The sequence below is a fragment of the Salarias fasciatus genome, chromosome 5, assembly GCF_902148845.1.
Source record: "Salarias fasciatus chromosome 5, fSalaFa1.1, whole genome shotgun sequence".
In the NCBI taxonomy this organism is placed as follows: domain Eukaryota; kingdom Metazoa; phylum Chordata; class Actinopteri; order Blenniiformes; family Blenniidae; genus Salarias; species Salarias fasciatus.
In genome coordinates this window covers 27,273,622-27,292,831 of record NC_043749.1, presented here as the reverse complement: position 1 = coordinate 27,292,831, position 19,210 = coordinate 27,273,622, and the positions used below count along the sequence as shown (strand labels likewise).

At 41.7% G+C, this 19,210-nt stretch overlaps 2 protein-coding genes across 2 annotated transcripts in view; one reads left to right on the top strand and one right to left on the bottom strand.

Annotated features, from left to right (window-relative positions):
• The first annotated feature begins 7,613 nt into the window (after positions 1-7,613).
• LOC115388464 (POC1 centriolar protein homolog A-like) overlaps positions 7,614-19,210 on the top strand; it is a 35,976-nt gene continuing 24,379 nt past the window's right edge. Inside the window, exons 1-7 of the mRNA XM_030091628.1 lie at positions 7,614-7,665; positions 13,023-13,107; positions 13,186-13,357; positions 13,498-13,677; positions 13,755-13,862; positions 14,213-14,413; positions 16,928-16,937. Coding sequence (XP_029947488.1) covers positions 7,651-7,665; positions 13,023-13,107; positions 13,186-13,357; positions 13,498-13,677; positions 13,755-13,862; positions 14,213-14,413; positions 16,928-16,937 — 771 coding nt within the window. The 5' untranslated portion in view covers positions 7,614-7,650. The remainder of the gene's footprint in view (positions 7,666-13,022; positions 13,108-13,185; positions 13,358-13,497; positions 13,678-13,754; positions 13,863-14,212; positions 14,414-16,927; positions 16,938-19,210) is intronic.
• Positions 8,078-8,855, bottom strand: LOC115388605 (B9 domain-containing protein 2). The gene has a single exon (XM_030091804.1). The coding sequence runs from the start codon at positions 8,760-8,762 to the stop codon at positions 8,235-8,237; it is 528 nt and encodes a 175-aa protein (XP_029947664.1). The 5' UTR covers positions 8,763-8,855; the 3' UTR covers positions 8,078-8,234.

Below are 19,210 nucleotides of genomic sequence, written 5' to 3'. Positions count from 1 at the left end.
AAAACCGTGAGCGCTCAAAGGGAACTAAATTGACTGAACTAATCTTTCTCGCATTTGCTCTCGAGGCACGAGAAGGTTCTGGATAACACTGATGTCGCAACCCGACGACAGACGTGAACTGGCCACTGGACAGGTTCCCCAGCTGGACATTCCTCCCCCGCTTCGGCTTCTCACAAGAAAAGACCTCAATTCCAACATCTCCACAGGCAGACAAGGCCAAAACAGAAGAGGCACTGAAAATGACAAATTGCCTTTTTCGGTCTTTCCACGTCGTAAACGTGTAGCCGCTGTAGTAGTAGGAGCTTTCGAGTGACAGAGGTTCCTGTTATCTTTATTTGCTTGGGCAAACGCAGACTTTCGTAACCTTCACACAGACTTTCATAACCTTTGCACCCAGCTGATTCCGAGCCAGCCTGAAGCCACACCAGGAACGAGGATGTGTAAAGGTAACATGCCATTAAGCAAATGCCGCAGGGGCCGTCACACAAGGTTTCTGGTAACCTGGAGGTATTCAACCTGCAGTTTCCTTCCCACACACACTTCGTGATTGATTCAGTTCCCATAAAACTGACATGTTTCGGTCCAAACTGGCCGCAGTGAACTGAGTGCAGCCGCCTGTTTCAGCCGGTCAGACACAGTTTGAGTGCACCGCTGTTAAAGTGGTAAAATATCCTGTTTGTTTGCATAACTCAGAAAGTGAGTTAAAGTGTGTGTGTGTGTGTGTGTGCGTGACAATGAGAGGCTGATAAACAAAGAGCAGCCAGAGGCGAACTTCAATGAGGTTAGGCATTTCTTTTCCTCCCTGAAGGCCAAGAAACACAACAGTCCTCCACCTTTGATTGCGGGCCAGCAGATAAAGAATTCGCTTTAACTGAAAACCTATTACACAACACGAGTGTGATCGTCCAACAAAATCGGATTGGAGTGTACGCACAGCAGTTGTTTGACTTTCAGATTAGCAAAAAAACGTTTTTTGGAGCTGGTCAAGTGAACTGCGTTAACCTTTTGATAACACTCTGGGTGAGAGTTGCTGCCGCCGCCGCCGCCGCCGCCACCACGTTATGACTCAACTCTGCTGCTGTCAATACATATGTTTGCTTCCACTGGTTCTTACACCATGTAGGTACAAAGATCATTTACCAAAATTAGTTTTACTTCAGTGTACATTCGTCTCGTTTACTCAAACACCATCACAACAAACACAGTGTACATACGGTGTGTGTGTTTTTACAGGAACACCTTAGGCCCTGTTTACACGACGTTTTAACGTGAAAAAGCACCACCGTCTTTGGAGTCTTTTTCCATGACAACAGCGCTCCGAATCCAATTTGGTCCATATGAATGTCCCTGTACTCGCTATTGTTAATGTTTTGTTCTCATTACAGAAACAGACAACAGCACCCACTGTGCTGCATCCAACATGGAAACTGGATCATTGTCAGCGTTTCTGCTGCTTCTGTGTTCAGCAGACATCATTTTCAAAATATTGAATCTTAAATCTTTTTCTGAAACAAATGCGCAAAAACTAAGCATTTCTTCTTGAAATGTTGCGTGAACGGGGTCTTACAAGAAATTAAACCAAGCTGAAGATACGTTCATGGTTAAAATCGCACCAGTAGTCAATCATTTTAGTTTTTATTTGATTCAGCTTTATTTATGTAGCACCAAGTACAACGCAGCCACAGAAAGAGAGAGAGAGAGCAGTAGAAAAGTCTTAAGCCTGGCCTTGACAATAGAGACTGGTTAACCAATTGTTCAGAGCTTTATAGGTTCAGAGAAGGATTTTAAACAATGTTCTGGATTTAACAGGAAGCCAGTGAAGAGAATTGATCCGATTGGTCTGATGATATTGGGCTGATGTGATCTCTACTGCTGGTTCTTGTGAGAACTCTTGCTGCAGCATTTTGAACCAGTTGAAGACTTTTAGGCAGTTGTTGGGGCCTCCTGATAACAGGGAATCACAATAGTCTGCTATGGAGGCCTCTGATTCTGGAAGTTAAAGTAACACCTTCCAAAGTTCTCTCAGGTGTTTTGGGACAAATGTGATAACTTCTGTTTTATCTGAGTTTAGGAGCAGAAAGTTATGACTCATCCAGGTTTAAATGTCTTTCAGACAAGCTCGACAAATTGATCAGTCTGGCTTCATAGATTTAGCTGAGTTACAGGTTGATTTTCAGGTTGAGTGTGCGTGTGTGTGTGTGTGTGTGTGTGTGTGTGTGTGTGTGTGTGTGTGTGTGTGTGTAACTCTTAAAGACAAGACAGTTTCCTGTAAACACAGCTCGTCTGGATCTGCTCCTGTAACAGAGAGTTTAATCTTCCCACTTGTGTGGGATTTCTGGGCTTTTCTCCGTATGTTTTGAGGAGATCAAAGCGCCGTGCCACGGCTACTCAGCTGTCATTAAAACTGATTCAGACTGAATGGAGGACTGTGTTCATGCTGGTGGGAACTCAGAAAGTCCCTAAGAGGGGAAAGACACATTTCTCAGCGGGAAGAGAAAATGGAAACAAGGGAACCTCATGAAAATCTGCAGGTATCTGACAAACGCTCCTGTCATTGTGGATAGTTGTTGTGAACATGGTGAACAGTGTTGGGAAAGTAATGCATAACTTGTTCTGGCCAGTGTTGTGCAACCATTAACTGTAATATATTACTTGGAATTAATACATTACATGCAAAGCACTGATCATTGCAAGTAATAGTAGACCTTCCCTGCACTACTTGCAAACATGGTGGTTCAAGGTTTACTGAAACAGTTGACCCCCAGGTTGGATCAAGTGGTTTTAAAAGTGGTTGGATAAACATTTGTTTATCATGCCTCATTGAGAAATACTCACATAGATGCAGACATGTATTGATTGATGTGAAATGAGCTTTTCAAATCTCTCCAGTTTGACTCCTTTCAGATGGATTTTTAGCCGTATTCCAGTGACGAAAGAGTGCAGATGTATAGAAACAAAAATCCAAATGTTTTCACACAGAACATAGCAGAGGTCAGTTAATGTAGGTTAAACTGTTTCTACAGATTGAATTTGTAAATGATCATCTGACCTTTGAGACAAACATTTACAAGAGAGACCCGTTGGACAGAAGAAAACATTTAATTCTTAAAGTATAGAAACTCCTGTCAATAGAACTGCAAAATTTAATTTAATTTTATTCTATGATTGAAAAAATAACTTGATCATTTGAAATAAGATTGCGTGTCACAATACAGTTATTTAATCATTCATTATTAAATGAATTACGGGAATTTTTAAAACCTAATTACAAATCAGCATGACTGTGTTCTGTGACTGACATGCTAAAAATAGAAATTAATCTGCTCTTCAGGGTATTGTTCTATTCAAAGATGAGTTGTTTTGACCTTTAAACAGTTGCATCAGGGGTTCTCCAGTGATTCATTTTCTGTGATACTTTTACTATATTTCAAAAATAAGCAGGAGTGTTGATGAACATTGCAGGTGAAAAGGTTTTTATTCCAGAGACTCCAGATTACAGTCACGGAAACAGAAATGGTCAGGGACACAGACAAGTGGTGCATTTGAACCTGGCCAACAGGAAAAAAAGTCTTTTTGCATTCTTTTCCACCACCTTCAGCCTCCTGTGTCCATCTTCCTCACGCCAGCTCCTGCATGTCCTCCCTCTCCTCGTCCATGAAGCTCCTCACTGGACTTCCTCATCACCTGCATCTTTTCCCTGACATACGTACATGACCAAGCCATCTTCATCTCCTTTCTCTCAGTTTTTAGGTTGTTAAAATAAAAAGCCTGTGTGTTTATGGCTGTGTCTGCAGGCGAGCTGTGGTGTGTTTTAGGAATCACTTCCTGTTTCGCATTCTTTCGTTCTTGTTGAACGAGGCGACGCTTTATCAGAAGCGATGGAGCAGATCGGTATGCTTCAGTGGATTTAGAAGCTGCTCCATTTCCTCATTTGTGGTACACACAATGAGCGTCTAAAAATAAGCCCTGTTAAACACGGTTTTCATAAATCAAAAGTTCCCGTAACACATTGTTTAGCTCTGCAAGGCACAGACAGACATGAGGTGTGCGGGAGAATGATCGCTGTTGGGGAATATTTCTGTCACACAGCCAGACTGTTATGTAAAGACTTACTGACAGTTCAACATACTGAAGAAGAAACTCCTATGACTTTACAATAACACTTTGTGGTGAGGTTAAAATAAAACAAGCACATCACCTGTTTGAGTGACTCAGATGCTGCAGTTTGTGACACTTCAGACCACAAATCTCACCTCCGGCGTGCTGTCGTCTGGAGAAATGCAGAGGACAAACACCCAGCCCAGATAATTATTCTCAAGGGAGATAAGTTGTTGTGAAAACACAGGCAGTTTCAGGGGAGCAGAATGCAAAATTACGCCGCGTGTTGGACATTTTCTCAGCCGATGAAGGAAACAAGAGACTCAGGCAGCGTTTACGTTTCAAGTGAAATATTGACTCAGATTTAAACCAAAGTATTCCTTTCGAGAGCAGACAGCGCTGCTACTGAGAGAAAATCACTGCTGACTCACAGAAAACATTCAAACTACACGCAGAAAGTGAACTGAGCTAACCACTGCACCACTGTGTCGCCTCAATCGATCCTTGGTTTGACCCCGGTTCTCAACTCCACCATGTGTCACGTTGCATTGATACGATCCTTCACTCGTCTCTACCTTCATATTTAACACCGCAACTCATCCACATTCCATCATCTTAGGTATTTTAGGCTCTCAAACTGCAAAATGACTGAATTTATGTTGGTTGAAGATAGCCTGACATTCATCCGTCAGAAAAGCGGTGTCAAACATAAGGCCTGTCGGCCAAAAATGGCCATAAGTAGCCCATAATACGACCAAGCAAATTAAAACCACCTTTTTGAAAGCTTTTTTGTTTTGCTTTTTTACGACTAGCAGACAGAACACAGGATTCAAGCTGAGACAGCAGCAGCCTTGATGCCAGGCGTTCAGGGTGAGTCTGTAAAAACATGCATGCAAAATGCTGCAAAATGTCACGGTTATTAGAAATGATTATCGGACCTTTCACTGTAATTATCACCAATAACTATCATTAAAATTGGCTTTATTTCCAGATTGAAGTAATTTTTGGTACTAATTGTGAAACATTTTGCAAAAACATTGTCATTTCGACAAACATTTTAACTGTGTCAAGATTCATACTGATCCATGAAAACAGACATGAAGCTTTTTTTTTTTTTTTTGCAAAATAGTAAATTCAAAAGAAAGTATACTGTCCATGAACTACGACAAACAAAAACAGGAAACATGTTGTGACCCCTGGTAATACAGTAAAGGGAGATAAGATTACAGGTGACTGAAAGACTGAATTACTTCCCCCTGAACTATTATCGGACTTCCGCTTAAAAGAACAATAAATGTGAATTTTACAAGCGGTGGGCACTGTCTTTAGATAATAACAACAACTGTGTTATCATTTACTGCTGTGTGATCTTCAGTTCAATCAGATGTGGTGCATTGCACAGTGAGGATTATCTGGGTGTGTTTTACCGACCCGGGTGTGTCAGTGTTGACGCTGAACTGAAAATAAAAGATGTTTTGGTGTATTCGATTCCTGCTCTTTCATCTGTTTCTCTTCCTCCTTCCTTATGGCCGATATATAACTGGAAATGAAGATCTGGGCATTTACCATCATATCGCGTGAGGACAGGATCGTATTTTATTTGAAAAAAGAAGAACATTCAAACGATGTATTTGTGTCTGTCTGCATAGCTGGAAGCTTTCAGCTTCTTTTATTGCACTAACAAAAGGAATGTTTTAACTGAGCTTTCAATGCAGTTTTCTGCGAGAATTCCCAGACTGAAAGAATGAAAAGGATAAGTTACAGTATATGAGTTATCTTTCACAGGAGAAGTAAAAACAGAGGGATTATGCTCAAACAGAAAAAGATATTGGTTAAAGATCCCTGGTTAAAGCAATATGGATGCATGGAATTATTTGAATAAAGGATAATGCCTCATGTGTGCACATTTTAAGAACCATGTTATTCCTGTCTTTCATTTCTGTTTTAAATCAACATATCTTGGGTTTTCAGACTTTTTGATGTCTAATTTCATGATTCCCAAAACAGAAGCATGATTACATCTGACATAAGCTTCATAATTATGACTTCAAATGCTTGACAAATCCACACAGACTACAGCAAATTATTCTTGTGTTTGTGGTTTGAATTGTTCATCATCTGACAAAACAACATTACAGCTGAGACAGCCCACAAGGGATTCACGTAAAGCTTGAGTTGACAATGACTCAAAGCCAGAACAGATATCCTATCTACAGTGTGAAATTTAATTTCTCCTAAATGAGCTTTAAACCTTTGCAGCCCCATGATGATGTGAATTATTATTTTATTTTAGCCTCACTTACTAATTTACTGTAGAGAATAGCTCTACAATAAACTAGATGTGAAATCATGTCACTGGGTGAGGAAACACCTGGTGACAACACATATACACGAGGCTCAGAGAGGGATTGCCGACGAACCGGTGTGTCCAAAACCACAGAATCATTTAAGTATCTCAGCTGGATGTGCTCCATCATTACAACATCATGAAATACCCCAAAGCAGATGAATAACTGCCTCATTGGATCCTTTAGTCAGGCTATTCAAAGTCTTATAATGTACTTAAGCACCCCACACTTTCTGATATGCAACTGAAATTTTGCATCTCATTTTTTGACTACTTATGGTGGTTGTCTATGCATTTGTGATAATTAATTTTACTAATTTTGTGTCACTTTGTGGTAGGTGTCCTCACTCTGATGATATCTTGTTTCTCTCTGTGCTTGTTTTGAGACTTCTGTGGTTGGATAGTTTCTTGGTTGGAATGATGCACTGTGAAAACAACCAAAGAATACAAAAAATCTATTAAATTGTGTTTATTGTGAAGAATATTATTCTAAAACTAAAAAACACCCATATATTGCATATTCATCTAATATTTTGCATCAAACTTTGCAAATAACAGTTGTTAGATTTTGAGTTTTGTCTTTTCTATTTTAGTTTTTGTCGCTGTGAGCATCTGTTTTAGCATAACTTGATCATTTTGTGCATATTGGTGATGGTTCGCATTGTATTGTGGAAACATTATGCTCCTTTGTGTGTATTTTTGGATTTTTTTTTTTTTTTTTTTGAGTTGTGTAGGGCTGAATTTGTGCGTCTTTGTAATTGCACTGTAACATTCTGGTATCTTGTAGGTTATTGGATCTGTGGGACAGTAGTTCTGTTAGATGACCCTTCCATGACTCTGCAAGGGTAATACAGATCCACAGATAGAATGCCCTTATCTGACTGCACCTTTCACCCATCTTTTTACATGGGAATAGAACCTCTGTCGCTTCTGTGAGCCTTTGCTGACACCTGCTGGCGAAACGGGGTTACTACATATTTTAAAGGGACACTGTCCCTTTAAGAGCGGCTCAGCGCCATCAGCGGCGCGTAAACTGAACTAGCTAACTTGGATGCTAGCATTAGCACACAGGAGAGCTAAAGGGAAGCCCCTGTGCATAGTTTCTCATTCAGACACTGGATTGGAGTTTAGTTTTACATTTTAAGTAACTGTTAGAAGAGGAACGACTTGTTCTCACCTGGTGTTTAACTCCCATCTCTGGAAAAATGACTTCGGCTCTGGTGAGTGCACTTGTTACCTGAACCGCTACGAGAGAAGTTCGTTTCTCATGTGTCGTTTCCTCACTAGCTCTCTATCAGAAAAAGTTATTTGTGGTGATTTATTATTTTAGTATTTTTCAAGTGATTTGGAAGTATCTTGAATGATAACTCCATGCCTCTTGTCAGTGCAATTCAGTGCTAAATAAACACCACAACACCACAACAAACCTCTACAGTTATTACCCTGTAAGGTGAATGCACTTACAAAGGGGATCTCCAAACATTTAAATTCGGTAATAAAGTGAACAGTGAAACTTCAATAGAAATTACAGATTGTTTCAAACTCATTAGTTTGTTCTTCTGCTGTAGGTAATGCACATGAGATTGAATTGTGAATATTTTATTTCAATATGAAAACACATCCCCAAACCCAAACGCGCTTCCTTAACACAGCTGTTTTATTGACTTATGTTGTCTAATATATAAAAACATATGTAGATTATAAAATGTAGAAAATATGATTTAAAAAGTCGTTACTATGTACATGCAGTGGCTGAAAAACAAAAACAAAAGTCCTTAGTGAAGTTGTCTCAGCTCTCGACGCCATAGCTGTCGAAGTGTCTGAGGATGACTCCCAGCTCCAGCTCCACGGTGCCCATGGCCTCGGTGTGCAGTCGGTATCTGTCCGCCCCGCTGTGGATCAGGTCCGGGCTGCGGAGCTGTGGACCACCGCCAACAAATATCTGCGCTAGCTGCTCCTGCCAGGAACCGAGCGGCCTCCAGGTCACGCAGCTTATCCGGTGGTGTCCGGGGCTGGACGGGATGTGGCAGTAGCCGTACCCGTACAGCTGGCAGCGGCCGAAGGAGTCCTGGTGCCACACCTGGAGGTGAAGCTTTGGCCAGCCCTGGAGTCCCTTGGTGGCGTAGTGCAGATCGATGGGGTGGCTCCAGTACGCCATGTCCCCCGTCTGGGGGATGTCCACCTGGGTCTGACCGTTCTTCAGTCCCGACAGGAGCCGCCATGCTCCTCCCGCATGAACTCCCCATTTGCAGAATAGGCTGTTATTCGGGAAGCCGCTCGCCCCGACGATCTGTCCGATAATGTGCACCTCTGCCATGGTGAAGGCGCCCTGTGGAACCGGGACATGCAGCACCGGGAGCCCCCGTCTCCCTTACCCCGGACGTAACGTCCCGTTTACGGCTAGCAGCTAGCAGCAAGCTACACCCTGTCTCCTTGGTAACAGCCTGCCCCGCTGCCTGCCTGAGTGAAAATCAACCCTGAGGCAGATAGCCTCGGTTTCAACTTCAAATCTCTTTTTCTCACATATGTCATACCTCCGAAAATCCACCGTGAAAATATCACCAACCGTATTTAAATCATAAGAGCAGAATTATACGTGTTTCTTTGTGTACAACGCGGTAAACTTTTCTTCCCGGCAACCTCTTCGCCTACAATTTTTTTTTTAAACATTGTTTCCTAAAATGGAACCTGTAAAGTTAAATTAAAATGTGTGTTTTTGTGATGTGAATACTAGAATTTAATACGTTATGAAAGATCACGTTTCAACTGTTTACAACTTCGATTAGAAACATAAAAACGCAAAAACGCACTATCAGCGCGAAACAGTGCCTCCGCATGGTGAATTACCGCCACTGCATTTAATTAATAAACAAGTAGTAGGTATTAGGATACATATTAGAGTAAAATTTTAATGGAACACTTGATGTTTATTTTAAGTTGTTATCGTATATTTGCATTGTTTTATAATAAAATAGAATGTAACTAGTTTCTTAACTATTGTGTCTGAATGGGAAACTCGCTGGCTCTTTCGTATTGTAGTTTAGTCATATTAATATTTCTCATTTACTGGTAGATGTCTTCTATTTCTAATTAATTAAATTGCAATTTGTGACTCATGATGAGTCTCTTCTGAAAATGAAATCCTGTTCTATCTGAGTGAGATAACTTGGATAGATAATGGTCTAATAATAGGTGTGTGTTTTCATGGTTCGTTTTCATCCTGTTTGAAAACTTCTTCAATGTCCCGAGGATGACAGGTCGTGGCGGAGGAATACTGGCAGTTTATAACAAAATGCTAAAGTGCAAACAGTTAAAGCTGTCTTCCTCTTATTCCAGCTTTGAGCTGTGCGTATTTGAACTGAGTCGCCCTCTCCATATCCTGTGCGCAATAGTTTACAGATCCCCCAAATACAGTAAGAACTTTATTGCTGACTTTGCAGACTTTTTAGCTGAGATAGTGCCAAATTATGATAAAATCCTTATTGTTGGGGACTTCAATATTCATGTCTGTTGCCTTGATAAGCCGATGGCCAAAGACTTTTTAAATCTTGTAAACTCGTTTGGGTTTGCGCAGTGTGTTTCTGGTCCGACTCAGCAGCATGGTCATACACTTGATCTCGTGCTGGCACACGGACTCCCTGTTGAAAACCTCGAAATATGCGACGCTGTGTTTTCTGATCACATGCCTGTTGTTTTTAATGTTGATGTGCCGTGCGTAATGACTACTCCGTGCGCTCCTGTGCGCCGCTGTCGGGTGCTTAACCCTTCCACTGCTGTTCGTTTCTGTGCAGCCTACGCTGTCCACGCCGACCGGTCTGTACACGCGGACACTACTGACACTGAGGTTTTACTTTCTAGTTTTCATTCGGTCTGCCACACTGCACTTGAGTCTGTTGCTCCACTCAAATCTAAAACGCGTAAACTTAGATCTGAGCCCTGGTTAAATGAGGCGACCCGCACAGCCAGACGTGCATGCAGACAAGCTGAACGAAACTGGAAAAAGGACAAACTGGAAGTATCGTGGCAAATTCTGAGAGAGAGTTGGCGTTTATATCAGAGTACTGTAGAAACTCAAAGAAGGATGTATTTCTCAAATATTGTTGCAACAAATTGTCATAAGCCTCATGTTCTTTTTAAAACCATTGATTCTGTTTTAAATGTACCTCAGCCTATATGTTTAGAACCATCACCAGAGATGTGTGAACGATTTCTGTCATTTTTTGTGAACAAGGTTGACAGCTGCAGAGCGCTTATTGAGGCTCCGTCCCAGGACCCTTCTGTATATGTTCCTTGCTCTGCCAGCTTTGAACAGTTTGAGCCTGTGGGTATCACTCAACTTAAGGACATTGTGACACATATGAAGGCATCAGGTTCTCCAAAAGATCCATTACCCCCTCGTCTTCTTAAAGAGGTTTTCGACACTTTGGCTCCTACTGTCCAAAACATTATAAACAGCAGTTTTTCTACCAGTGTCGTCCCTTCAAATTTTAAACATGCTGTTGTGCATCCTCTGCTAAAAAAACCTAACCTCGACTCATCTGACCTGTCCAGTTTCAGGCCAATTTCAAAAATTCAGTTTCTTGCAAAGGTTATGGAAAAAAAAAATTGTTTTTATTCAGTTGCAATCATTTTTAGAGGAGCACAACATCACGGAAACTTTTCAGTCTGGTTTTAAGAGTCTCCACAGTACAGAATCTGCTCTGCTGCGAGTTTTTAATGATATTTTTATGTCTACTGATGCTGGGAATTCTGTTGTACTTGTGCTGCTTGATCTGACTGCTGCATTTGATACTGTGGACCACGAAATTCTTCTCTCTCGGTTGGAGCACTGGGTTGGAATTCGTGGTGCAGCCCTTTCATGGTTCAGGTCATATTTAGCTGATAGGACTTTTTGTGTTGGTTTTGGTGACTATGTCTCTTCCTCTGCACCCCTGTCATATGGTGTTCCCCAGGGCTCAATTCTTGGGCCCCTGCTTTTTTCCCTGTACATGCTCCCTCTGGGCACCATCTTAAGGAAATATGACATTGCTTTTCATTGCTATGCTGATGACAGCCAGATCTACTTACCGTTAAATAAGCATGATCCTAAGGCTATCAAACCTCTTTTAGACTGCATAAATGAAATCAAAGCATGGATGGCATTGAATTTTCTTCACCTCAATCAAAGTAAATGTGAGGTTATTGTTTTTGGTCCCAGTTCACCACACATGTCCTCCTCTATTGACCTTGGTTTTCTGGAGCCATTAGAGAAGCCCATTGTTTCCAACTTGGGGGTCAAAATGGACTCTGAGCTTAAACTGGATCAACAAATCAGTGCCGTTGTTAAGTCTAGCTTTTTCCAGCTAAGACAACTGGCCAAAACTAAACATTTTCTGTCGACCAAACAATTTGAAACGGTGATCCATGCATTCATTACAACCAGACTTGACTACTGTAATTCACTGTACTTTGGTGTGAGTCAGAATGTGCTTAGCCGCTTACAGAGAGTCCAAAACTCTGCGGCTCGACTCCTCACTGGAACACGCAAATATGACAGCATCTCACCTGTATTAGCATCACTCCACTGGCTTCCAGTGGCTTTTAGAGTTGATTTTAAAATCCTCTTATTTACTTTTAAATGTTTGCACGGTATGGCTCCTTCCTATCTCACTGACCTGGTTCACCTATATGTCCCGTCTCGATCTTTAAGATCAGAAGATCAGCTGCAGCTTGTGGTCCCCAAGACAAAACGCAAGCTTCGTGGGGACCGTGCATTTTCTGTCACTGCTCCACGGCTGTGGAACCAGTTGCCTTTGGAGATTAGACAGGCCGAGTCTTTGACTGCTTTTAAATCTCTTTTGAAAACACATCTTTTTTCACTGGCTTTTAATCAATGATGTTCTTATTGTTATGGATTGATCATTTGTTTTTGTTTTGTTTTTTTTTTGCACTGTCTGCTCTTATATTGTATTTTGTGGTTTATATTTGTTTGTGTACAGCACTTTGGCCGGCTGTAAAGTTTTTAAAGTGCTTTATAAATAAAGCTGGTATGGTATGGTATGGTAACTGTTCAGAAGATGGATGTTCTGAACTGTTTTGATTTTTCTGTGATTCTAAGAAAAGTGGAGGCGGTTTTAGTCATTTGGAATGAAATGTCTCACACGCAGTGGGCGTCTTTCACAGGAGATATTTAGACTCGTTACATTACAAAAAAGAACAGTGTTACTACTAACATAAACATTGACTTCCTTTTCTTTCAAGTGTCTCAGTGAGAAGTAGCAGTGAACTGATTCCCAGACTTGAAAACTGAAATGGGTCATTAAAGTTGACCTGGCTTTAACTTAAAACTTGCATTTTTTTCTGATGTGATATGCCTTCCTGTGTTTTAATTCCTTTAATGACACAACCAGCTGTTTAATGGTTTCCTAAAGGTTTTAAATACATGTCTTCAGTTAGATTTTACTGTATATTTCTCCGTTTTCAGCATCAACCTACTTTATTTATGAATCTGTGTCATTTGCTGTACAACCTCTTGACTCATTGAATGAAGTAACAGAGATATTGTTTTTTGTTTTTTGTTTTTTTTGTCTGTACTCAGTCGGACCCGACCTTAGAAAGACATTTTAAAGGTCACAGGGACACAGTGACCAGCGTGGACTTCAGCTGCAACATGAAACAGATCGGTAATCTCTACGTTTTTTTTCAATGTTTTTCTTAATATTTTGGAGTCGCTCACTCCGCTCTGCTGCTGCTGCTGACAGCCACAGGTTCTCTGGACACCTGCGTGATGATCTGGAACATGAAGCCACAGATGCGAGCGTATCGTTTCGATGGACACAAAGACGCCGTCACCTCGGTTCAGTTTTCACCCTCTGGACATCTGGTGGCCTCGGCCTCTCGAGACAAGACTGTGAGACTGTGGGTGCCCACCATGTAAGTTTTTCGTGTCGGTTTTAACAATCACGAAGCTGTGAGTCATGAAACTCAGTGTTCTCTCAACACAGAGGAGTAGCCGCACTGCTGAACACCTACTGGGTTTTCTTTGTGTTTCGTGATGTGTCGTGTGCGTGCAGGAAGGCTGATTCCTCCGCTTTCCGAGCTCACACTGCCACTGTGCGCAGTGTAAACTTTTCCGGTGACGGACAGACGCTGGTCACGGCTTCTGACGACAAGACCGTCAAAGTTTGGACCGTCCACAGGCAAAAGTTCCTCTTCTCCCTCAGCCAGCACATCAACTGGGTCCGCTGTGCCAAGTATGAACGCTTATATTGATCACATTTGTCACCAGTGTGGTTCAATAAACCGTACAAATCATTTACTCTTCTTGCAGGTTTTCTCCAGACGATCGTTTAATTGTGTCTTCCAGCGACGATAAGACGATAAAATTGTGGGACAAAAACAGCAGAGAGTGCATTCATTCTTTCCATGATCATACAGGGTAAGCCGACACACAGCCTCAGTGGAACAAGCTGGGAAAAAAAAATATTTTTTCGATGTTTGAGAGGAACAAAGTCTTCACCTTCACAGTTCAACATGCATGTGATGTGAATATTATTTGTAAAGTTTTCACCCAATCTGAGCCCTAGATTTGGAATATGATCTAAACCTTGTCATTCATTACTCATATATTTAGTCAGATTTCCATGCTTCCTCTGTAAATATTCGTAAAACTGATTTGTATGAAAGCATCTTGAGTTTTCCCAGTTTTCTGCCTGTTCAATTACTTCCCTTTAATAACGAAGCCACATTTTTTCCAGACGTGTGACGTGTTGTTTTTGTCTCTATTAGTTATTCAAACCAGGTGGACTTTCATCCCAGTGGGACGTGCATCGCCGCTGCTTGCACTGACCACTCTGTCAAGGTGTGGGACATCAGATCCCACAAGATGCTGCAGCACTACCAAGGTAAAGAGGGTACATTCATGGTAGTTCAGGCAGTTTCTCCACTATCAATATTATCAATCTGTGCATCTTTTCTTCCATTTTATCCGTCATATGGTTGAGTTGGGTGAAGGCCGGTTACAGAGACATTAACAGTCACACAATCCAAATTTAGAGCAAATTAAATTCAATAATTTGTTTTTGGAGTGCAGGAGAAAACCAGAGTACCTGGAAGTTAGAACATGTGAACTCTTCACAGTTCAAGCCTCTATATCAACAGTCTTCCTAATGACCACAAAAAAAATTAGCCGTACTCTTGCTGAGGCATAAGTTGACTTACAGTTTTGCGCAGTAAGAATTATCTCTTGATAAAAAAACATATTTTGACATGACTTTTATGAACTTAAAAAGTGACTATTTTACATGTGTAAAAGCCAATGGGCTCTATGCACAACTCCACCACTTCCTGAACTTCAGGAGGCTCCTTGTTTCCTGTCTTTCATGATAGGACGAGCTGATTACTGCAGGTGTGTCTGGCCATTTACTGAGGCCAGACACACCTGGATTAATCAGTTCATCCTATCATGAAAGACAGGAAACAAGGAGCCTCCTGAAGTTCAGGAAGTGGTGAAGTTGTGCATAGAGCCCATAATAGCTGTGATTTTGTTTGATTGTTGTTTATTGTTTGGTTTCCCATCAGAGCCAAAGGGCCACATACGGCCCCCGAACCTTATGATGGTCTGCTCTGCGCTGAATACATTTATTGAAAATTAAATAACTAAAGTGGAAAAAAACAATTTGGAAGCTCAGATATTGTTGCTTTCAGCTCAATTTTTAGTGGATAGTTTGAATTGACACTGAAATCATCTCATCCGAACACGATCTCCAACACACCTGAAGTAATTGTTCAGATTTTAGGCTCGTGATGATAAGCTGCACTCAAAACAAAGGTGAAATTCAGCTCTGAAGCTTGTGATTAGTGCGGTAATCAAGATTAACGATATGTTACATATTCAGTAAACCCAATTCTGCTGCCGTTTTGTCAGCGTCGCACTCAGGCTGATTGTTCTAATCAGCAGGCCTAATCTGATTTCAGCCGTGAGATTTAATAAAGGATAATCACATCTGTCTGAGGCGGTTGAGCATGAAGATAAAAGCCTCTTCTGTCCTCTCCTCTCCTCTCCTCTCCCACCTTCTCCTTTTCGACTTAACATGCTGAAGTTGATTTACATTTTAACAACAAACAAATGCGAGAACAAATCTGCTGCCAAAATTAGACCTCATTATTGCACATGTATGTATGAAAAATGTTTTCCAGCCTGGCTTTGCTTTAAGGATATGACAATAGCAGAATGGTGTTCCTCATTGTTCCTCATTGTTTATATATTTATCCTTACTATTTCCTGTAAACTGCCTGTAGATGTTAATATGTTATAATATGATCTGCTTCTCCTTGTTGGCCCTCTGATGGCCTGTCCAGGGTGTAATCTGCCTTCACCCAGAGTCATCTGAGCTGAAAACACAGAAGGATGGTTGGTTTTTGTAATTATAAAAGGAAAGGTAATACCACGTGTTAGTCAGCAGGGGGAGCCATTGCTTGTTTAATGTCTTGTCAACACATTTCGCCCCAGTTCACTGATCTTCCAGGCTGCTGCTGAACTTGTAATACTGTTTGTTAATAGAAACTGGATGTGAAGTAATTTTTAGCCAAACTGTGAGCAGAGTAGCAGCGGCGCTGTTCATCTTTTTAAAAAGGTGTCTCATTTATTTGTGTATTTGTTTCATCACTGACAGTATGACTTTAATGTAAACCAATTTTAGAGTCACCATTAAACCTGAAACACATTTTCAGACAGCGGGGTTGAATTACAGAGGAAATGCCAATACACACACAGGGAGAACATGCAGCGTCACAGTGGAGACCAGGGCTCTGCAGCATTTCCCATCAATAAGCTGTTTTTGTCACTTTCCACCAGATCAAATTTAACTGGAGACTCATTAAGCATTACAAATGTGAGGCGAGCACAGCTGAGGTTTCATGTAGTTTTGATAAATGAGCATAAACTGTGTCTTATGTTGCATTTGTGAAATTTCAATTGCAATGTAGGATAGAAGGCATTTCATGACTGTTTTAGTTGTTTTTGGATCTGATTTTAGAGGTTTCAAGCTTCTTTTTCAGCATTTTTGACATTTTCACAGTTTCAGCCATTTTAGCTCTTCGTGTGTGTGTGTGTGTGTGTGTGTGTGTGTGTGTGTGTGTGTGTGTGTGTGTGTGTGTGTGTGTGTGTGTGTGTGTGTGTGTGTGTGTGTGTGTGTGTTTCAGTCCACAACGGAGTGGTGAACAGTTTGTCTTTCCACCCGGCTGGTAATTTCCTCATCACTGCGTCCAGCGATATGTGGTGTATTTTAGTGCTTGCCTGGCGAGCGTGCGGCCCACTCACAGTGACTCATCTCGGGGTTGTTGGAAGGAAACAGAAGTGTGTTCCAGCCTCCGTTCCTCTGGATCCTCCTTTTCTTCTTCTTCCTCCTCTTGTTTCCGTCCCGCCGTCGTTCTCAGCGTGCCGCGGCTCTCATCGCCACCGTCACCGTCGGCCTCGGTTTCCCTCCTCGTCTGGCCGGACAGCTCGCCGACTGTACGCGTGTGTGTTTGAACAGCTGATGGACTGGCTTCGCTGGCTGCTGGTGGAAAGCGGTGGCTTTGCCAGTACCACATGTGGTCCATCTGTTTATCTATCCCTCTGCACACGCTGCCCGTCTCTCATTTTGCCTCTTTGTCGGCGTCACCTGCATTTCCCTTCAAGTAGCCTGCCAACCTTCTCTTTGTCACGATAAAAAAAAAGACCCTACATAAAAAACGCGTTTTCCTCTTCTCTCTTCACACCTCCAAATTTGTCATCTCCTCTCCCGCGTCTCACTTTTTGTTGTTGTTCTTTTTGGCTCGGCGGCGACTCCACCAATCTGTTGGTGCTGGGAGCACTCGGAGCGCTAATTGTCTCTCCAGTTGCATAGCTGGAGATAGGAGACCCCCCCCATCTGTTCGGTGTGGGTGTGCAGGTGTGTGTGTGGGTGTGCGCGCCGTCGAATGTGTACGCGCATGCACTCGGTATGAAAACCACGCGAGTGTTTTGCAGTTGGATCTGGGAGACGTGTTGTTTACCCGGCCTCAGGAGGACTTTACCTGGCTGGGTTGAATCGTGCTAAATTAGGTTAATTTGTCTCTCTGCTCTGCTGTCTCTGCTCCAGAACTTCTGACGAATTCAGGCCTCGGCGAATAAGACGGCCTGAACTTTTAAAGACCAACGACTTTCTGCAGCTTCATCTGCACCTGCGTGAAACGTTGTGAGAGCCGAATCAATTAGAATTGCTTTCAGATGTTACAAAGAAGAAGTGACAGAGAAGTTAATCAACACTACAAACACCGCAGAGCCTCTCAATGTCAAGGAGACACCGCAAACACAGAAAACAAAGAGAAAACAGAGCGTTGCTACGGACGGACGGTCCGGTGCCTTGTGTGTGTGTGTGTGTGTGTGTGTGTTTATTTGTTTGAACATCTCCACAGGACACCTTTGGTATCCATTAAGTCCAGTCAAATTTGCTCATCAGTGCAGATTTGCTTAAAAAAAAAAAGTTTCCAGGCCTTGGCGTATTATCTCTGGCCAACTCCTGGCACATGGACGACACATGTGCGAGGAGTCGCTCGGTTATTTATTGCTCTTTAACTTATTCTGCAGCCCACGTTTTGTTTGTTGGAGTGCGAATGTAAACTTCTGACAAGTGTGTGGTAATCAGTTTATGTTTTTCTGTTGCCATGTTTTTCCCTTCAATCCATTAATCCTGCATGTGAGGAGAAAAGTGACGACGTTGTCTTGTTTTTTTCCCCTCATGCTGTCAGGCCGGTTTTTGTATCCAAGCCGCCGCATGTTGACGTTTTTATTGATGTATATTGCAAATTTTAATTAGCACAATCTCCCTACTTAAAAGGGAAGCGTGACGCTTTATTGCCTTTGAAAATCTGTGATTAGGTTTTATTTGTCTGGATGTTAATCTGCTTCTGGCCGACATGTACTCCCTGTTTTATGCATTTGTTTAAAGTTGGGATGTTCCTGGTGACTAATTTACTTGTTGATTAAACAAAGATCTTATTGAGACTAATCTGAAAAAAGAAAAAATGCTGCATATTAGAATTTCTAGTCAAGGATTTTAAATATTGTCCCTGGGAACATGGTCTGTATTAAGAGCATTTTCAAGGCTGTTGAAACCATTTTTAATAATTATGTCATATTTTCAATACTGCCGGAGGGATCTGGAGGATTATTCAAGCTCAACATGAATCATGAAGTCTTTTTACTTTAAAATATGGGCTCTGCTGTCTGACGACTCTTTAGCGCCGCCTACTGGCAGGAGGCTGCATGACAGCTGAGCAGCCTCGTACATGAACACGACAGAAACAAACCACAAAATGGTTTAGCCAGTTTGATTTCACGTGCGGAAAAACGAGGAGGCGGGCGTTTAATTGTTTCACCCACTGACAGAAGAAGAAAAGGCATCCAGTGATTGACACGACACATTTAAATTTCCAAAAGCAGAACGGTGCACACGCTTCTCCCATCAACTCCACATGTAAACACTGAATTCTGGAGCATACAAAGCACCGGTTTGTACGGTTTGTTTTTTATTTGAATGTCACAACAAGCTTAAAAGATCCTTATGTTGTATATTTTGGTGCAACACAAGAAGGAAAGTTTTTTATAAGGGAAGAGTAATGAACACTAATAGAATTTCATTATTGTTGTTAGTCATTCCTTGATGAAATGCACTGTGTTGGGGTTGTGTGGATTATTTAACCTCCTGTTCATTTATCGGTGTATAAACTGTGCCAGCTGAGATAGGTTCAGTGTGAGTGTGT